At 48.9% G+C, this 17,410-nt stretch overlaps 2 protein-coding genes across 3 annotated transcripts in view; one reads left to right on the top strand and one right to left on the bottom strand.

Moving 5' to 3' along the window:
* The window catches only part of HSPE1 (heat shock protein family E (Hsp10) member 1), a 127,627-nt gene extending 121,514 nt beyond the window's left edge, over positions 1-6,113 (bottom strand). Inside the window, exon 1 of the mRNA XM_077275642.1 lies at positions 5,882-6,113. Within this exon, the coding sequence (XP_077131757.1) occupies positions 5,882-5,884 (3 nt within the window). The 5' untranslated portion in view covers positions 5,885-6,113. The remainder of the gene's footprint in view (positions 1-5,881) is intronic.
* The window catches only part of HSPD1 (heat shock protein family D (Hsp60) member 1), a 270,102-nt gene continuing 258,783 nt past the window's right edge, over positions 6,092-17,410 (top strand). The window contains exons 1-2 of one of the 2 annotated variants that reach the window (XM_077275640.1): positions 6,092-6,417; positions 6,616-6,797. In XM_077275640.1, the coding sequence (XP_077131755.1) occupies positions 6,624-6,797 (174 nt within the window). In that variant the 5' untranslated portion in view covers positions 6,092-6,417; positions 6,616-6,623. The remainder of the gene's footprint in view (positions 6,418-6,615; positions 6,798-17,410) is intronic. The other variant, XM_077275641.1, reaches the window with a different exon arrangement.

Raw genomic sequence — 17,410 nt, 5'->3', positions numbered from 1 at the left:
CGACGCCTGCGCAGTAGCATTTAATCAGAGTGCCGATAGATGCTACTGCGCAGGCGTGGCCAGCACAATTTTGAGAGCGATTTTTTTCTGAATACATGTATATCACCAATAAAATAATTACATGGATAATATAGATGAGATCATGCTACAGTGCAGCCGCCTGCCTGCTGAATGTGATTTTTTTTTTCCCCAAAACGTATTATATTCAAAATGTAAAATAGGCAGATCGGTGAAGGATCAGTAACCTGACATAAGCCCATACAGATGAATACCTAATCAGAGCACCACATGAAGCCCCTCACAGGCCGCCCCGGAGGATGAGCATATCATTAACTCAAAACTGAAAATAAAGATTAAACAACAACCACAAGACGGATTTAACCCCTTTCTGCCAGCTGACGGAATAGTACGTCAGCTGGCAGATCCCCTGCTTTAAGGTGGGCTCCGGCTGCGAGCCCACCTTAAAGCCGCGACATGTCAGCTGTTCTGTACAGCTGACATGTGCGCGCAATGAGCGCGAGCGGAATCGCGATCCGCCCGCGCCCATTAACTAGTTAAATGCCGCCGTCAAGCGCTGACAGCGGCATTTAACTAGCGCTCCCGGCCGGAAGTGCTGGCACTGCTGACCCCCGTCACATGATCGGGGGTCAGCAGTGCATCGCCGTAACAACCAGAGGTCTCCTTGAGACCTCTATGGTTGTTGATGGCCGATTGCTTTGAGCGCCACCCAGTGGTCGGCGCTCAAAGTACACCTGCCTTTCTGCTACATAGAGGTGATCTGAGGCTATTGAAGCATGCCAAAATTTAAAAAAAATGGTTAAAAATATATATAAAAAAATACATAAAAGTTCAAATCACCCCCCTTTCGCCCCAATCAAAATAAAACTATTAAAAAAAAAAATCAAACCTACACATATTGGTAATTGCCACGTTCAGAATCGCCCGACCTATCAATAAAAACAAAGGATTAACCTGACCGCTAAATGGCGTAGCGAGAAAAAAAATCAAAACGCAAAAATTAAGTTTTTTGGTCGCCGCGACATTGCATTAAAATGCAATAACGGGCGATCAAAAGAATGTATCTACACCAAAATGGTATAATTAAAAACGCCAGCTTGGCACGCAAAAAATAAGCCCTCACCTGACCCCAGATCACGAAAATTGGAGACGCTACGGGTATCGGAAAATCGCGCAATTTTTTTTAGCAAACTTTGGAATTTTATTTCACCACTTAGATAAAAAATAACCTAGTCATGTTAGGTGTTTATGAACTCGTAATGACCTGGAGAATCATAATGGCAGGTCAGTTCTAGCATTTGGTGAACCTAGCAAAAAAGCCAAACAAAAAACAAGTGTGAGATTGCACTTTTTTTGCAATTTCATCACACTTGGAATTTTTTTCCCGTTTTCTGTTACACGGCATGGTAAAACCAATGGTATCGTTCAAAAGTACATCTCATCCTGCAAAAACTAAGCCCTCACATGGCCATATTGACGGAAAAATAAAAAGGTTATGGCTCTGGGAAGGAGGGGAGCGAAAAACGAAAACAGCTCCGGGGGTGAAGGGGTTAATCAACAAAGGTATCATTTTAATCAGTATAACGGTGCCGACCTGACATTGTATGTAGGTTGCTAAGCACAGTCCTGCTGACAGGTTCACTTTAAGCTGCACTTCCTGTTGTGAGATTCGCCCACAACAGGAGCGGTGGACGCTTGAACGCAACTACATGATTTTTGCATACATGCAGTCATGTACCAACTAGATGGAGGTGGCCTCGCTCAATGCAAGTATATTTAGTGAGACTGGATACAGTCTAATTATATATATATATCTACTATATAATTGTCTAAGGGTCACTTCCTTCTGTCTGTCGCGGTTATTCGTTCGCTGATTGGTCTTGGCAGCCATGACAGGCAGCTGGCTAGACCAATCAGCGACGCGCACAGTCCGGAAAAAAAATGGCCGCTCCTTACTACCCGCACTCACTGCCCGGCACCCGCATACACCCCCTCCGCTCACCGCTCACACAGGGTTAATGCCGGCGGTAACAGACCGCGTTATGCCGCTGGTAACACACTCCGTTACCGCCGCTATTAACCCGGTGTGTCCCCAACTTTGTACTATTGACGCTGTCTATGCGGCATCAATAGAACAAAATGTAATGTTAAAAATAATAAATAAAAAAAACCCCTGCTATACTCACCCTCTATAGTCCGCTGAGCCGCTCGCGCCGCCCGCCATCTTCCGTTGCAGGTGGCGGTGGCAAAGATGGTATGGCAGAAGGACCTGCCGTGACGTCACGGTCATGTGACCGCGACGTCATCACAAGTCCTGCGCGGAAAGGACCTGACGTCACGGTCACGTGACCGCGACGTCATCACAGGTCCTGCGCTCAGACCAACCCTGGGACCGGAAGCTGCCGTGGACTACAAGAGGCCCTCGGAAAGGTGAGTATATGTTTATTTTTTAACCTGTGACAAACGTGGCTGGGCAATATACTACGTGACTGGCCAATATACTACGTGGCTCTGTGCTGTATACTACTTCGCTGGGCAATATACTACGTGGACGGGCAATATACTACGTGGACGGGCAATATACTACGTGGACGGGCAATATACTACGTGGACATGCATATTCTAGAATACCCGATGCGTTAGAATGATTTAGAACACTTCTCTATGTAAAAACTCATGTTATAATAACATTGCATTCGGATGTAGATCGGGTGCTATGTGTGAAAAGTCAGATTGTACTCGCACAAAAAAACGCATGACACTCACATGATAATTGCATTACACTCGTCCGACTCTCCTGCATCAAAATTGGACCAATTTTTAAATTGCTAGTTTGTCTCCAGCCTGTGTATGTAATGGTGGTTGTGAGATCAGTGGCCCAAGGTCATTTAACCCCTTAAAAAAATCTGTTACTTATTCAAATCATCAAAATCGACTTGCTGCCAATTCTCATGGCCAGAACCCATTTGGGAAAAGCTAAAGTGACATGAATTTCATGCAGGGCATAAAAATGCATGCAATATTGGCATCAGATCAGTGGCCCAAAGGCATTTAACTCCTTAAAAACATCAGTTACTTATTCAAATCTGTGAAAATGGGCCGTTTGCCCACTTTAATGCCAGTCCTGGTGCCCAGAACCCATTTGGGCTAGGCTGGAGGGACCTGGGTTTGATTCATGGCATCAATATCTGTGTATTGTAAGTGTCCGATCAGTGGTCCAAAGGCATTTAACCCCTTAAAACCATCAGTTACTTATTCAAATAGCCAAAATGGACTGTCTGAAAAAACACATTATAGGAAAAACCTCCACTATACTAGACAAAAAAAACACCAGAACACAGGCAGAGATGCTTACCTGCTCAAGGCCTCCAACAATTGCACTAACCAGGGTGCACCAGGCCCAAGTAGAGATAGCAAATACACAGGTGCAAACAATACTAATGCAGCCAACCTACAATCAGGAATTTGCCGCTTGGAGCACCCGTGCAAAAAAAATAGTCTGTATGTGGCATGTTCACACAGGAATGCAAAGTATATGGTGCAAAGCCTATTAATGACGCCATATGTATAGCGGGCTAACCATGATGCATCCTGTGTGAACAGAGGCCACAGTGTACAGAGCCATCTAGGACCCAGTCGCACCCTGGAAAAATATAAAGTGCCCAAAAACATAACAATGTATGCAAGGTATTGGTTGATATTATGGCCACAATATTTTAAGCTGCCAACCCACATCAAGGGTCCTTGTATATTGGCAGTCCTAATCTAAAAAAAACACACCATGCATCATGGTTAGCCCGCTATACATATGGCGTCATTAATAGGCTTTGCACCATATACTTTGCATTCCTGTGTGAACATGCCACATACAGACTATTTTTTTTTTTTTTTTTTTTTTGCACGGGTGCTCCAAGCGGCCAATTCCTGATTGTAGGTTGGCTGCATTAGTATTATTTGCACCTGTGTATTTGCTATCTCTACTTGGGCCTGGTGCACCCTGGTTAGTGCAATTGTTGGAGGCCTTGAGCAGGTAAGCATCTCTGTGTTCTGGTGTTTTTTTTTCAAAATGGACTGTCTGCCCACGTTGATGCCAGTTCTGATGACCAGAACACATTTGGGCCAGGCTGGAGATAACTGGTTTTGATGTGGGGTGCCCTGTTCTGTCTGCAGTGTGAGATCAGTGGCCCAAAGGCATTTAACCCTTTCTTCAGCGCTCTTTGGTGCCAGTTTTATTGTTTTTGTAGCCGTTTTTAAGTGTATTCACATCAGGGTACCTCACTGCATTGTCTTTTATTATTGTGATGCTTATTTTTTGTTGTTAAACCTATAAAAAAAAGAAAAGAAAAAAATTGCCTAATAAGAAACCAACTTCAGCTCCGAATAAGAAACTGAACGAATAAGAAACAAACTTCAGCCTCGTGCATTTTTGACAGCGAAAATACAGAGCCAAAAACTCATCGTGGGCACAGACTTTACATTTTTAAGCTGTCTTTTTGCTGTTAGTTTGTACTTTTCCTTAACTCTGCTAATCCACGTCTTAAAGGGAACCTGTCACCCCATTTTTTCAGTATGAGATAAAAATACCATTAAATAGGGCCTGAGCTGTGCTGGACAATAGTGTATTTTGTGTACCGATTGCCCACCTATGCTGCCGAAATACCTTACCAAAGTCGACATTTTCGCCTGTCAATCAAGGTGGTCTGGTCAAATGGGCGTGGTGAAATCGCTTCTTCTCCCCCAGATCTTGCTTATCTTTCCGTTGGTGGCGTAGTGGTTTGCGCATGCCCAACAGGGGAATGCACTGCGCAGCTGAAGAAAAAGAGCGCGATCTGCGCTATTCACCGCTTTATTGCTGGCGGCGGCCATCTTCCTGAGGCCGCGCGTGCCAGATGGAGCGCTCTGCTGCCCGGGGCTTCAGGAAAATGGCCGAGGGATGCCACGCGTGCGCAGATGGGGATCGCGGCGGCCATTTTCCTGAAGCCAAGATGCGGTATATTATTATTATTAGCTAAACATTACCAACTACCACAAAACTGAAGAAAAAAAAAAAAAAGTGACTTTAAGGCTGCCTTCACACTAGCGGTAGTCAGTATTTTACATCAGTATTTGTAAGCCAAAACCAAGAGTAGAACAAATGGAGGAAAAGTATAATAGAAACATATGCACAACTTCTGCATTTATCACCCACTCCTGGTTTTGGCTTAGGCTAGGTTCACATTGCGTTAGGGCAATCCGTTTAGCGCTAGCGGATTGCGCTAACGCAATGTTTATTTCGGGGCCGCGTTAGGGGTCGCTTTAACGTCCCCGCTCTCGCAGATCCCCGATCTGCGAGAGCAGGGAACGGACCTCGGGCGCGCTGCGAGAGCAGGGAACGGACCTGGGGCGCGCTGCGAGAGCAGGGAACGGACCTCGGGCGCGCTGCGAGAGCAGGGAACGGACCTCGGGCGCGCTGCGAGAGCAGGGAACGGACGCTGCAAGCAGCGTCCGAGGCGCGCCACAGAAGAACGGCACATCGCTAGCGCGAGCCGAAAAAGGCACGCGCTAGTGATGCGCTGCTGGCGAAATTTACATTGCTATCAATGGGTGCGCTAACGGACCCGTTGCTCGGCGTTAATTGCGACATTTTCGCCGTGCAACGCTGTCCGTTAGCGACCACCCACTAACGCAATGTGAACCTAGCCTTACAATTACTTAAGTAAAATACCGACCAAATACTGCTAGTGTGACAACAGCCTAAGAAATGACAAATGGTTAGTCTGCCTGAATGTCAGCAAGGATGTAACGATGGTAGGAGCGGAAGGCTTTACCGAAGAACATCAGATTACTGCCACAACACAAGAGAGAAGGTGAGGAGTCCACTTACCATGCCTGCGCCGCACGAGCACTAATAACCGAACAGAACCCACAAGAGCGCAAAAGACCTACTGCACTTGCGTCATCCACAGGGGGCGTTATCGACCTTGCCTCTCTGATTCCCCTGTAAAAAATGACACGCACAAGCTACGTGACGGGCTAGGAGTTCAGACACGTCCTGCTCGTCATTAATAAATGATGAAACAGATAGCCTGTCCCCAGATAGCTAGGACAGAGGGTGCGGGAGAACTACTTCCGGTAGGTTCCCTTTAACCTTGAACACCGAGCGTGTTCCAGAACGTTCTGGAAAACAGACCCCGGAACCAGCATGCACTATGATCCCCAGTGAGTGCAGCCCTGTTCTCTTACTTGCCATTGGAGTGGGTGGCGACACGCTTTGAGGCGTGCTAGTTCCGGGGCTATCACGTATCCTGCCTGGACGACGTCACATGACTCGCTCAGCAGCTTGAAGGTTCGAACTGTTTGCTCAGTTAGTTGCAGGCACGTGTGTGACAGCAGCGTCCATCTTTGTGTTCTGGCATTCTGGTAAGTTGTAGCCTGGTTGTGCGCACTCCGGCTCTCATGGCTTGAAGAGCGCTTGTCAATGCAATATGTAGCGGGTTTTTTTTTTTTAAAGTTTTTGTGAGCTTGTGGCATGCCTCCTTGTACTCTGTCCTCTGGATCATCTGTAGTGGTTTCTTCACTCAGGAGTTCTTCTAATAACGAGCCTTTTTCTCCTTGCAGTAGACATCATGCTTCGTCTACCAACTCTTCTCCCAAAAGTGCGTCCTGTGTATCGTGGGCTGCCCCAGCGCCTCTGCCGAGCCTACGCCAAAGATGTCAAGTTTGGGGCAGATGCCAGAGCTCTTATGCTACAAGGAGTTGATCTTTTGGCTGATGCAGTTGCGGTCACAATGGGACCCAAGGTAATGGTGCTTTCCAGGGAGATGTGTTTATGGTATAGGATGAGGACCAGAGTTGTTTTGGGTGTTTATTTCAAATACAATTTCTATGCATTAGTTTGACATGATCTTCCCTTGTTAAAGAGAACCTGTCGCCAGATTTTTGCTTTGTAATCTGAGAGCATTATAATGTAGGGGCAGAGACCTGGATTCTAGTGATGTCACTTACTGGGCTGTTTTAGTTTAAAAGGAACTTGTCACCCCCCAAAATCGAAGGTGAGCTAAGCCCACCAGCATCAGGTGCTTATCTACAGCATTCTGTAATGCTGTTGATAAGCCCCGATGTATCCTAAAAGATGAGAAAAAGAGGTTAGATTATACTCACCCAGGGGTGGTCCCGCTGCGGTCCGGCGCTTCCTATCTTCATCAGATGACGTCTTCTTCTTGTCTTCACACTGCGGCTCTGGCGCAGGCATACTTTGTCTGCCCTGTTGAGGGCAGAGCAAAGTACTGCAGTGCGCAGGCACTGGGCCTCTCTGACATTTCCCGGCGCCTGCGCACTGCAGTACTTTGCTCTGCCCTCAACAGGGCAGACAAAGTACGCCTGCGCCGGAGCCGCAGCGTAAAGACAAGTAGAGGACGTCCTCATAAGAAGATAGGAGGCCCCGGACCGCGACGCCCATCGTACCGGGACTGCCCCTGGGTGAGTATAATTATCCTCTTTCTCATCTTTTAGGATACATGGGGGGGGGGGAGGGGGTTATCTACAGCATTCCAGAATTTTGGAGATAAGCCCCTGATGCTGGTGGGCTTAGCTCACCTTAGGGTACCGTCACACATTGAAATTTCCATCGCTACGACGTTACGATTCGTGACGTTCTAGCGATATCGTTACGATATCGCTGTGTCTGACACGCTACTGCGATCAGACACCCTGCTGAGAATCGTACGTCGTAGCAGATCGTTTGGAACTTTCTTTCGTCGCTTGATCACCCGCTGACATCGCTGGATCGTTGTGTGTGACAGCGATCCAGCGATGTCTTCGCTTGTAACCAGGGTAAACATCGGGTAACTAAGCGCAGGGCCGCGCTTAGTAACCCGATGTTTACCCTGGTTACAAGCGTAAACGTAAAAAAACAAACCGTACATACTCACCCGTCGGTGTCCTTCAGGTCCCTTGCCGTCTGCTTCCTGCTCTGAGTGCCGGCCGGAAAGTGAGAGCAGAGCGCAGCGGTGCTGCGATCTGCTCTCACTGTACGGCTGCACTCAGAGCAGGAAGCAGACGGCCAGGGACCTGAAGGACACCGACGGGTGAGTATGTACGGTTTGTTTTTTTACGTTTACACTGGTAACCAGGGTAAACATCGGGTTACTAAGCGCGGCCCTGCGCTTAGTTACCCGATGTTTACCCTGGTTACCCGGGGACTTCGGCATCGCTCCAGCGCCGTGATTGCAACGTGTGACCGCAGTCTACGACGCTGGAGCGATGATTATACGACGCTGCGACGTCACGAATCGTGCCGTCGCAGCGATGAAAATTTCAATGTGTGACGGTACCCTTAGATTTTGGGGGTGACAGGTTCCCTTTAATGAAACCACTGCTTTATGTGCTGTTCATCTAGCAGTTCTCTGGATGCTGAGAACTGTATAAGGCTACGTTCACATTTGCGTTGTGCGCCGCAGCGTCGGCGCCGCAGCGCACAACGCAGCAAAACGCATGCACAACGCTGCGTTTTGCGCCGCATGCGTCGTTTTTTTCATTGAATTTGGACGCAGCAAAAATGCAACTTGCTGCGTCCTCTGCGCCCCGACGCGGGCGCCGCAGAGACGCATGCGGCGCAAAACGCAAGTGCGCCGCATGTCCATGCGCCCCCATGTTAAATATAGGGGCGCATGACGCATGCGGCGCCGCTGCGGCGCCCGACGCTGCGGCGCTGGCCGCAAATGTGAACGTAGCCTAACCCTGCTCACACTGCTGATTTTTGCTTTCTGCGTGCACTGGCAGCTTTGTCTATTCTCAATCAGTGGAGGGGACTGGGTTACACAGCATGCAGGCTACAATGGACTAGACAACTAGTCCTCTAGTGATTATCTCCTGCGGATAAAACACTGATTTTACTAAAAGTACAGTAGGCGGCAGCAGCACGGTAAGTGATGTATATCGCTGGAATCAGGCTCTCTCTCTATATCATGCTTCTTTCTAGCTCACCCTGTTGAGATTCCGCTTAAATCCATACTATTTTCTGTTTTACAAATCAATGAAGATATGTATCTGTACACATGATAGGTGGTTCTGCCATAATTCCTCACTACTTTTTACCAATGAACAGAGGTTTAGCATGTGTGATTTTTGCTTTGTCTATTCTTTATGGGACTGCTGGAGGTAAATGAGTGCTGCACACATCTATTCCCTTTTCTCATAGTGTTGTGCCGCATGCACATGTTGCTGCTCTATTCATCTGCTCCTGGTGGTATTCTTGCAGCCAGAAAAGAATGATGGGCATAGGCTCCCTATTGTGACAATTGGTCACGATCCCAGCCATGAACCATATCAGTTACTGGGAATTGGACAGCAAGCCCCTTTCACAGAAGGTGATGGAATAAGAACTTGTTGCATCATTCCCATGAAGACTCATGGCTGTTCTAGCTCAAAAAGGTGCTTCTACTCAATACTGAGCAAAGGGTCTAAATACTTATGACCATGTGATATTTCAGTTTTCTCCTTCGTCTCATTGGGGGACACAGGACTTGTGGGTGTATGCTACTGCTGCCAGGAGACTGACAATAAGTAAACAGAAAAAAAAGTTAGCTCCTCCTCTGCCGTATACACCCTGACACTGGCTGCAGTTCATGCTTAGTGTCTTTAGGAGGCACATGTCTGTTTTTTCACAGACCCTTTTTTTTTATTTTTTTATTTTTTCACCATGAAGATGAGACAGGGGCGATGGGCCCTTTTGAAGGGGGTCAGATCTCCCCAAACCAACAACGGGTGAGCACGTGGAGTGTTGCCTCCATGTCCCACGCTGCTAGAGAAGATACAAGATGCTGGACTCAGCCCTAACCACCCTAAGGTATTGAAACCCTAGGCTGTACAGGAGCATATGTGCAGTCCTTGCGACCCCCACTGCATCACTAAGACTGTGGTGATGGAAGGAGGCGGACGGTCCCTCTCCTCATCCCCTGTAGGGAAGATGGAGTTTAGGGTGCCTGCACCGTCCTTTACGCAGCCCCCCTCTAACCTGAAGCTGGCGGATCAATTGCAGGAATATTTGGCTGGGAGGGCTCCTGCTGCAGCGCTCTTCCTGGCTCTCCTATGTGCACATGTCTCTGTCTGTATCGTCCGGCAGGCCAGGGTCGGCGGAAGCCGGAAATTCGGCTTTTTTCGGGTCTTCCGGCTGCCTCGTGTTGGCCCCCATATTCTCGGGCGAGCGCCAGAAATTTAGTCCCCGGCTTTGACCGACACTAGGCAGCATGTGGCAATCCCGCCTCCGGATTGGGTCTGCTTCTGGTTCCGCTCCCAGGAGAACGCCCATTGGCTGAGCGTGCTTTTTTTTTTTTTTTTAAAGATAGCGTCGGCCATCTCAGAGGATCTGCTTTGCAACCCAGGGACCCAGGACTGGGGTTAGTGTTCCTTCCTTCCCCCCCCAGTCTGGCAGCTCCACTCTCCCACTCTCTGCTGCTGCATCTAATCTAGATTCAGGATTTTTTTTCAGCAGCAGGTGAACCATGTCTTGAAGGACCAAGACTCATACGGTATTATATACCTTATGTTTTGCCTGTCGGTCTGCTTTTACGCATGCCCAGAGCAATTGGTTCTGTGATGCGTGCGATTCCAAACGTGCTCAGGGGCCCTCACACTGGGCTCAGTCGCAGGGGTCGGGTCCCCTGGAATGGGCCCTGTCTCTGTCGCAATCTATGGTGTCACTAACTAGAGCAGTCGAGACCCTTCCGGCCCCAGATTGGGACAGTGGTTTGCCGGTCTTGGAGGGATCCTCTATCTCACAGGAACCTCCGGCCTGCAGGGGCCGCTCTCTCACTAAGCAGGCGCAGGGGAAACGAACCCACACAGTGTCTTCTGGTACCTCGGCATCCATGAGTTACGTCTCTCGCTCTTCTCCAGAAGAGGTTAGTGATCAAAACTTGGATTCCGATTCCGAAAGGTCCCTTAATTTAGAGGCGCCTAATTACCAGGAGACAATCGACAGCCTCATTGAGGCTGTCAACCAAACCCTGGGTATAGACGATGAATCCACCTTGGCCTCGACTCATAAAGTGTCATTCAAACAGTCTCATAGAGTATTTTACACTCACCCAGAGTTTGGGGATATAGTGCAACGTCATAGGGAGCGGCCAGACAAGCGGTTCTCGGGTCAGAGGGCCCGTAACACAAGATATCCTTTCGCTCCTGAACTCCGTAGGAAGTGGGCAGAATCCCCTTCAGTGGATCCGCCTGTGTCACATTTGGCTTCTAAAACTTTATCTTTCCCTAATGGTTCTTCTATTAAGGATCCAACTGATCGGCTCATTGAGAGCCTGGCTCTCTGTGTTTGAAGCTTCAGGTTCAGTACTCTTGCCCTCTTTTGCAGCGACTTGGGTAGCTAAGGCCATGATATCCTGGTCAGAGTCTTTGACTAGAGCCCTGCAGGATAGGGACCTGCCATCTGTGGTGGCCGAAATATCAGATCGCTCTAGCGGGATATTTTGATGAATGCAGCTTTGGATGCGGAGAACTGCGCAACACTTGCTGCCGCAAACGCATTTTCCATTAGAAGGGCTCTATGGTTGAGAATATGGTGGGCAGACTCGACCTCAAAGTCCTACTTCCTTGCCCTATCAGAGTGGCCAATTATTCAGCGAAAAGTTAGATCAACTAATTTCTGACACCACGGGGGGGGGGGGGAAGCAACTTCCTCTCGCAGCAAAGAGTTCAGCAGCCATTTCGTCAGCGATTTCAGGCACGGTTTAGATCCTTTCGAAACCCTGGGTGGACCGCGGTGGCTGACCCCGTCAGTTCAGGTCGGCCTACTCAGAATAGGGATCGTCAGATCTCATACAGAACCAATCTGTTGGGCAGGATGCGGTCCGACCAGCCAAAATCTAGAGGATCTAGGCCCTCCAGATTTTCATCCAAACGACTTGAGGCAGTCTCCGGTTGTCACCAGTAAAGTTGGCAGTCGCCTACACTGGTTTCGTCAAGTCTGGCTCGCCTTCATACACGACAGATGGGTAAGAGCTGGTGTCCTCAGGGCAGAACCACGATGTTTTCCAACAGATTTGCCAACGCTGTGGGACCCCGGATGTGGACCTCATGGCCTCCCAGGGTAAACGCCAAAGTGCCCAAGTTTGTCGCCCGATACCGGGATCCACAGGCATTCGCCGTAGATGCGTTAGTCCTTTCTTGGAACCAGTTTCACCTCCCATACCTGTTTCCTCTGTTACCACTGCTCCCAAAGGTCATCAAGAAGATCAAGCTAGAGCGAGTCCCAGCAATTCTGGTCACTCCAGATTGGCCTCGACGGTCTTGGTACACAGACCTAGTACAGCTGCTCACCGAGACTCTCCCTGGCAGCTGCCAGAGCGTGCAGACCTTCTCTCACAGGGCCCGATCTACCACCAGAGCTCGGGGGCCCTGTGTTTAACGGCCTGGCCGTTGAATCTTGGATTTTAATCCAGGCCGGGTTCTCCCAAAAGGTGGCCGCTACTATGACTAGTTCCCCGAAGCCCGCCACAGCATGTATCTACCATCACACCTGGAAGGTCGTCTTCTCATGGTGCAGAGAGCACGGTTATTCCCCGCTTCGTTTTTCTATCCCCAACATTTTAGCGTTCTTCCAAGCTGGCCTGGATTCGGATCTAGCACCAAGTACTATCAAAAGACAGATATCGGCCTTTTCTGACCTTTTTCAGGGCAGGATCGCTACCAATTTACAGGTGAAGACCTTCGTGCAAGGCATTACTCACATGGTACCGCCCTAGGCTACTTTCACACATCAGGTTTTTATCGTCATGCACAATCCGGCGAGTTTTGGGGAAAATAAAAAAAATGATTTTTTTTTTTTTTTTTTTTTTTTTCACTCAGAGTTGTTTTAGCGCCGGGTTGTGCCTGATGGCCACACGTTTCATCCCTTTTTTGCCGGGACAGTCCAAAATTTATTTTCCGGCGGATGTAGAAAAAACTGCCCAGCGTTGGTTCCAGCGATAAACGTATGAAACGTGTGGTCTATTGACTGGATCCGGCTACCAATTCGGTGTTCTTTTTCTTTTTCACACGGAGCATGCCCAGTTCCTGCATTTTCAATTCGTGTGTCTGTCTGTCTGTCTGTCTCTAATTCAAATGAGCTTTATTGGCAGGACTAAGTACATGTTAGCATTGCCAAAGCATATGGTGAAAATAGGGGGTGGGGTAGGGAGGCATATAGAGGTCCAGGATATATCGGGCTCCTTTTAGGGGATAAGGGGACATGTGTATGGTGGGGTATAGGAGTCCATGACATATCGTGCTCTTTAGTCGGGGGGGATAAGGACATGTCCAGTGTGGGGTACAGGGGTCCATGACATATCAGTCTCCTCTTAATCTGTGGCAGGCACTGACCTATTCCACTGCTATGGCCGCTGCACTTTCCTCTTCCCTAGTATTATTGCCAGTTTCTCTTCCTTCTCCATGGAGGTGATGCCTGGGAGGAGATCAGACAGTCTCTTGAAGTGCGTGCCCCTCACTGCGGAGTGTTTCTCTTTCCTTTTTTTTTTTTTCGCACTGAGCATGCCCAGTTCCTGCATTTTCAATTCTAGACTCACTCACTCAACCTAGGGGTCCTGCAGAAATCTCCATTCGAGCCTCTTCATGACATCTCCTTGACATGCCTTTCCTTGAAGGTAGTATTTTTAGTGGTCATAACATCCATCAGGCGGGTCTCAGAGCTAGCAGCTCTATCCTGTCAAGCTCCATTTTTGGGTTTTCATCAGGATATGGTGGTACTTAGGCCAGCACCCCTTTTTTTTTTTGCCAAAGGTTGTTTCCTCGTTCCACATGAACGAGGACATTGTCTTCCCTTCGTTTTGCCCGGCACCAATGCACCGTGTGGAAAGGGCTCTTCATACGCTTGATCTAGTGAGATCTCTCAGGAGATGTGTGTTGCGGACGGCATCCTTTCGGCAGACACACACGTTTCGTCCTCCCTGAGGGTCGCAGGAAGGGACTCGCGGCCTCAAGATCGACCATAGCCAGGTGGATTCGTTTGACTATTCAGGAGTTGTACCGCATCAGAGGCACAGTTGTCCCGGCTGGGATCAGGGCAAACTCCACTCGGGCAGTGAGCGCTTCCTGGGCCCTTCGGCATCAGCGGAACAGGTTTGCAAGGCGGCGACCTGGTCCAGTCTACACGCTTTCTCTAAACACTATAAAATCCATACTCAGACTTCAGCAGATGCGAGTCTGGGTAGGAGGATTCTCCAGGCAGCCGTAGCACATCTATAGGCAATAGGTGCTTAGGGCTTATACCGTGGAGTCGGTTTCCCACCCAGGGACTGCTTTAGGATGTCCCACAGTCCTGTGTCCCCCAATGAGACGAAGGAGACAAATGGATTTTTGTGTTACCGTAAAACCCTTTTCTCCTAGACGCTCATTGGGGGACACAGCACCCACCCTGTTGGCCAGATGGCTTTTTCTTAATGATTTGGCGGTTTTGTTTCTAGACATGTTGCACCTGTGTTAAGGTTGATTTTTATTTTTTGTTCTCCTACTGCTTTTTTGCACCAAACTGGATTCGCCTGCAGCCAGTGTCAGGGTGTATACGGCGGAGGAGGAGCTACTATTGATGAGCGAATATACTCGTTACTCGAGATATCTCGAGCACGCTCGGGTGTCCTCCGAGCATTTTTTAGTGCTCGGAGATTTTCTCAGTCACCCATGACAGCACTACCAGAGAGAGGGGATCCGCCCTTCAGGGACAGGAAACCTATAGGATAAAGGGGCGGTACCTCTCCCCTGCATCAGTTTGGTTTCTTGTCCCTGACGGTGAACCTTCTAGGAATCGGTACCTGAGAACCCGGAGCCAGCCAGTCGGGTTATAGCAGCGGGGAGGCCCCTGTTCCGGCTGGTGCGGTGTCCGAAGCCGCCACTGCTGAGACCGAGGGGTCTGCAGAGTGCGCAGGGGGAAGTGCAGCCGCCACTCTGGATAAGAGGTAGGGGCTTCAGGGACCCGGACGCCAGGAAGACAGCGCGCAGATGTTCACTTCTGGTTTCGGGGCGGCGTGTGTGCATGGTGTACTTACGGTGCACCAAGAAATAGAGGAGTGAGGCGCAATTCATTGCTGCATGCCGTCCAGAGCCATGGAGGACAGCGATCAGCAGCTCCAGCTGCCGCAGCGACTACAGCCACAGCAGCAGCGACTACAGCCACAGCAGCAGCGCCACCACCAACGTAAGCCGGATGTACAAAGGAAGAGGTCCTCTGTCGACACTCGCAATACCCGGTCCAGCAGCCATTCTACACAGCATAGCAAAGGCTCCAGTGTTGTGAACCAGCTGACACCACCACCTACGGATCTGATACAGGATCCTACAACTCCTCCAGAACCTGTACCTGTGGCTGCGCAAGATGGGTGAGTGGTCTCCGTGAAAGTTCACTAGTGTAATGGGGTCCCCTCTTCTCCGTTTATTTTAGGCAAGGAAAAGAATGGGGAAAACTAAACACAGAACCTGCCCACTGTGTGAGAAACCCTTACCGCAGTCCTGGGATAAGAAGTTGTGTGATTCCTGTATAGGACAAGTCCTCTGTGAGGAAACCCCTAACTTCGCCTCTGAATTACGATCAGTAATAAAATCAGAGGTAGAGACAGCATTTAAATCCCTTAAAGGAGAAGGGGTTAAGGAAAAAACACCCATTCCCTATTCCCACTCCGATTCCTCTAGTTCTGATTTCGGAGACTCCGATAGAAGGGATTCCTCTTCCTCAGATAATGAGAGCGGAGGTCGCCACTGCTTTCCTTTAGATGAAGTCGATGCGCTTGTGAAAGCAGTAAGATCGACCTTGGGCGTCCTAGATCCCCAGACTGACAAGACAGAACAGGACATAATGTTTGGAGGATTAGGTCAAAAAAAGCGCAAGGTATTTCCTATTAATGAAAACATCCAAGCCTTAATTAAAAGGGAGTGGGAAAAGCCAGAGAGAAAAAAACTTGTCAGTACCATGCCTTAAACGGAAATATCCCTTCGAGGAAGAGGCTTAGACTTGATGGGATAAGGCCCCTAAACTTGACGTGGCAGTAGCCAAGGCCTCAAAAAAATTTGCTTAAGGGTACCGTCTCACAGTGGCACTTTTGTCGCTACGACTGCACGATCCGTGACGTTCCAGCGATATCCATACGATATCTCTGTGTCTGACACGCAGCAGCGATCAGGGACCCTGCTGAGAATCGTATGTCGTAGCAGATCGTTTGGAACTTTCTTTCGTCGCTGGATCTCCCGCTGTCATCGTTGTATCGGTGTGTGTGACACCGATCCAACGATGCGTTCGCTTGTAACCAGGGTAAACATAGGGTTACTAAGCGCGGCCCTGCGCTTAGTAACACGATGTTTACCCGGGAACCTCGGCATCGTTGGTCGCTGGAGAGCTGTCTGTGTGACAGCTCCCCAGCGACCACACAACGACTTACCAACGATCACGGCCTGGTCGTGATCGTTGGTAAATCGTTTTGTGTAACGGTACCCTTACCCTTTGAGGACATGGGGACACTGAAGGATCATCTTGATAAAAGAGCGGATACCTTCCTTAAAGGGGCATGGGAGTCGGCAAGCGGATGCTTAAGACTGGCAATAGCTGCCGCATGCACTTCTAGATCCCTAATGATTTGGATTGATAATTTGGAAAGACAACTAAGGGACGGCGTATCGAGAAATAAAATAAAATAATCTGTTCCCATGATTAGAGGGGCAGCAGCCTTTCTCGCAGACTCATAAGCTTACACCGTTAAACTCCTTTCTAAATCAGCAGCCCTATCAAATGCAGCCCGTACAACCTTATGGTTAAAAAGCTGGCCAGGCGACCTACAAACCAAACATAAACTTTGCTCAATCCCATGTGAAGGAAAATTTTTGTTTGGGGAGACCCTGGATGATAATTTACAAAAAGCAGGAGACAAGAAAAAAGGGTTCCCCGTCCTGACCGCACAATTTGCTAAACGGCCCTTTCGGAATAGGGAATTTTTCCGGAGACGGCTGCCAAGGGAGTACAACAGATGGGATGATGGGAAAAGGAGAGATAGGTGCGTCCTTTTCGGTCATTCCCCAAGAGATAAAAAGACCACTAAGTGACAACTCCCCCAGGGTGGGAGGGAGGTTATCTCAATTCCTCCCGGCCTGGGAAAAAATCTCAACCAGTGTCTGGATATTGAATTTGATAAAATCGTGACTTCAAATAGACTACTTCCCTTCCTCCCCAAAATTATGTGGTCACCCCGCTAAAATCCTCACCTCAACAACAACAACAACAACAACAGGCGTTAGAACAGGAAATTATGAAGCTCATAAACAAAGCCATCATCCAGGAAGTTCCCACAGGGGTAAAAGGAACAGGTTTTTATTCCCCGTTGTTCCTGGTTCCAAAACCGGACAGATCCTTCCACACGATAATAAACTT

The sequence above is a fragment of the Ranitomeya variabilis genome, chromosome 7, assembly GCF_051348905.1.
Source record: "Ranitomeya variabilis isolate aRanVar5 chromosome 7, aRanVar5.hap1, whole genome shotgun sequence".
Classification (NCBI taxonomy): domain Eukaryota; kingdom Metazoa; phylum Chordata; class Amphibia; order Anura; family Dendrobatidae; genus Ranitomeya; species Ranitomeya variabilis.
The sequence above is the reverse complement of the archived record's forward strand: the minus strand, read 5'-3'. Positions and strand labels throughout refer to the sequence as shown.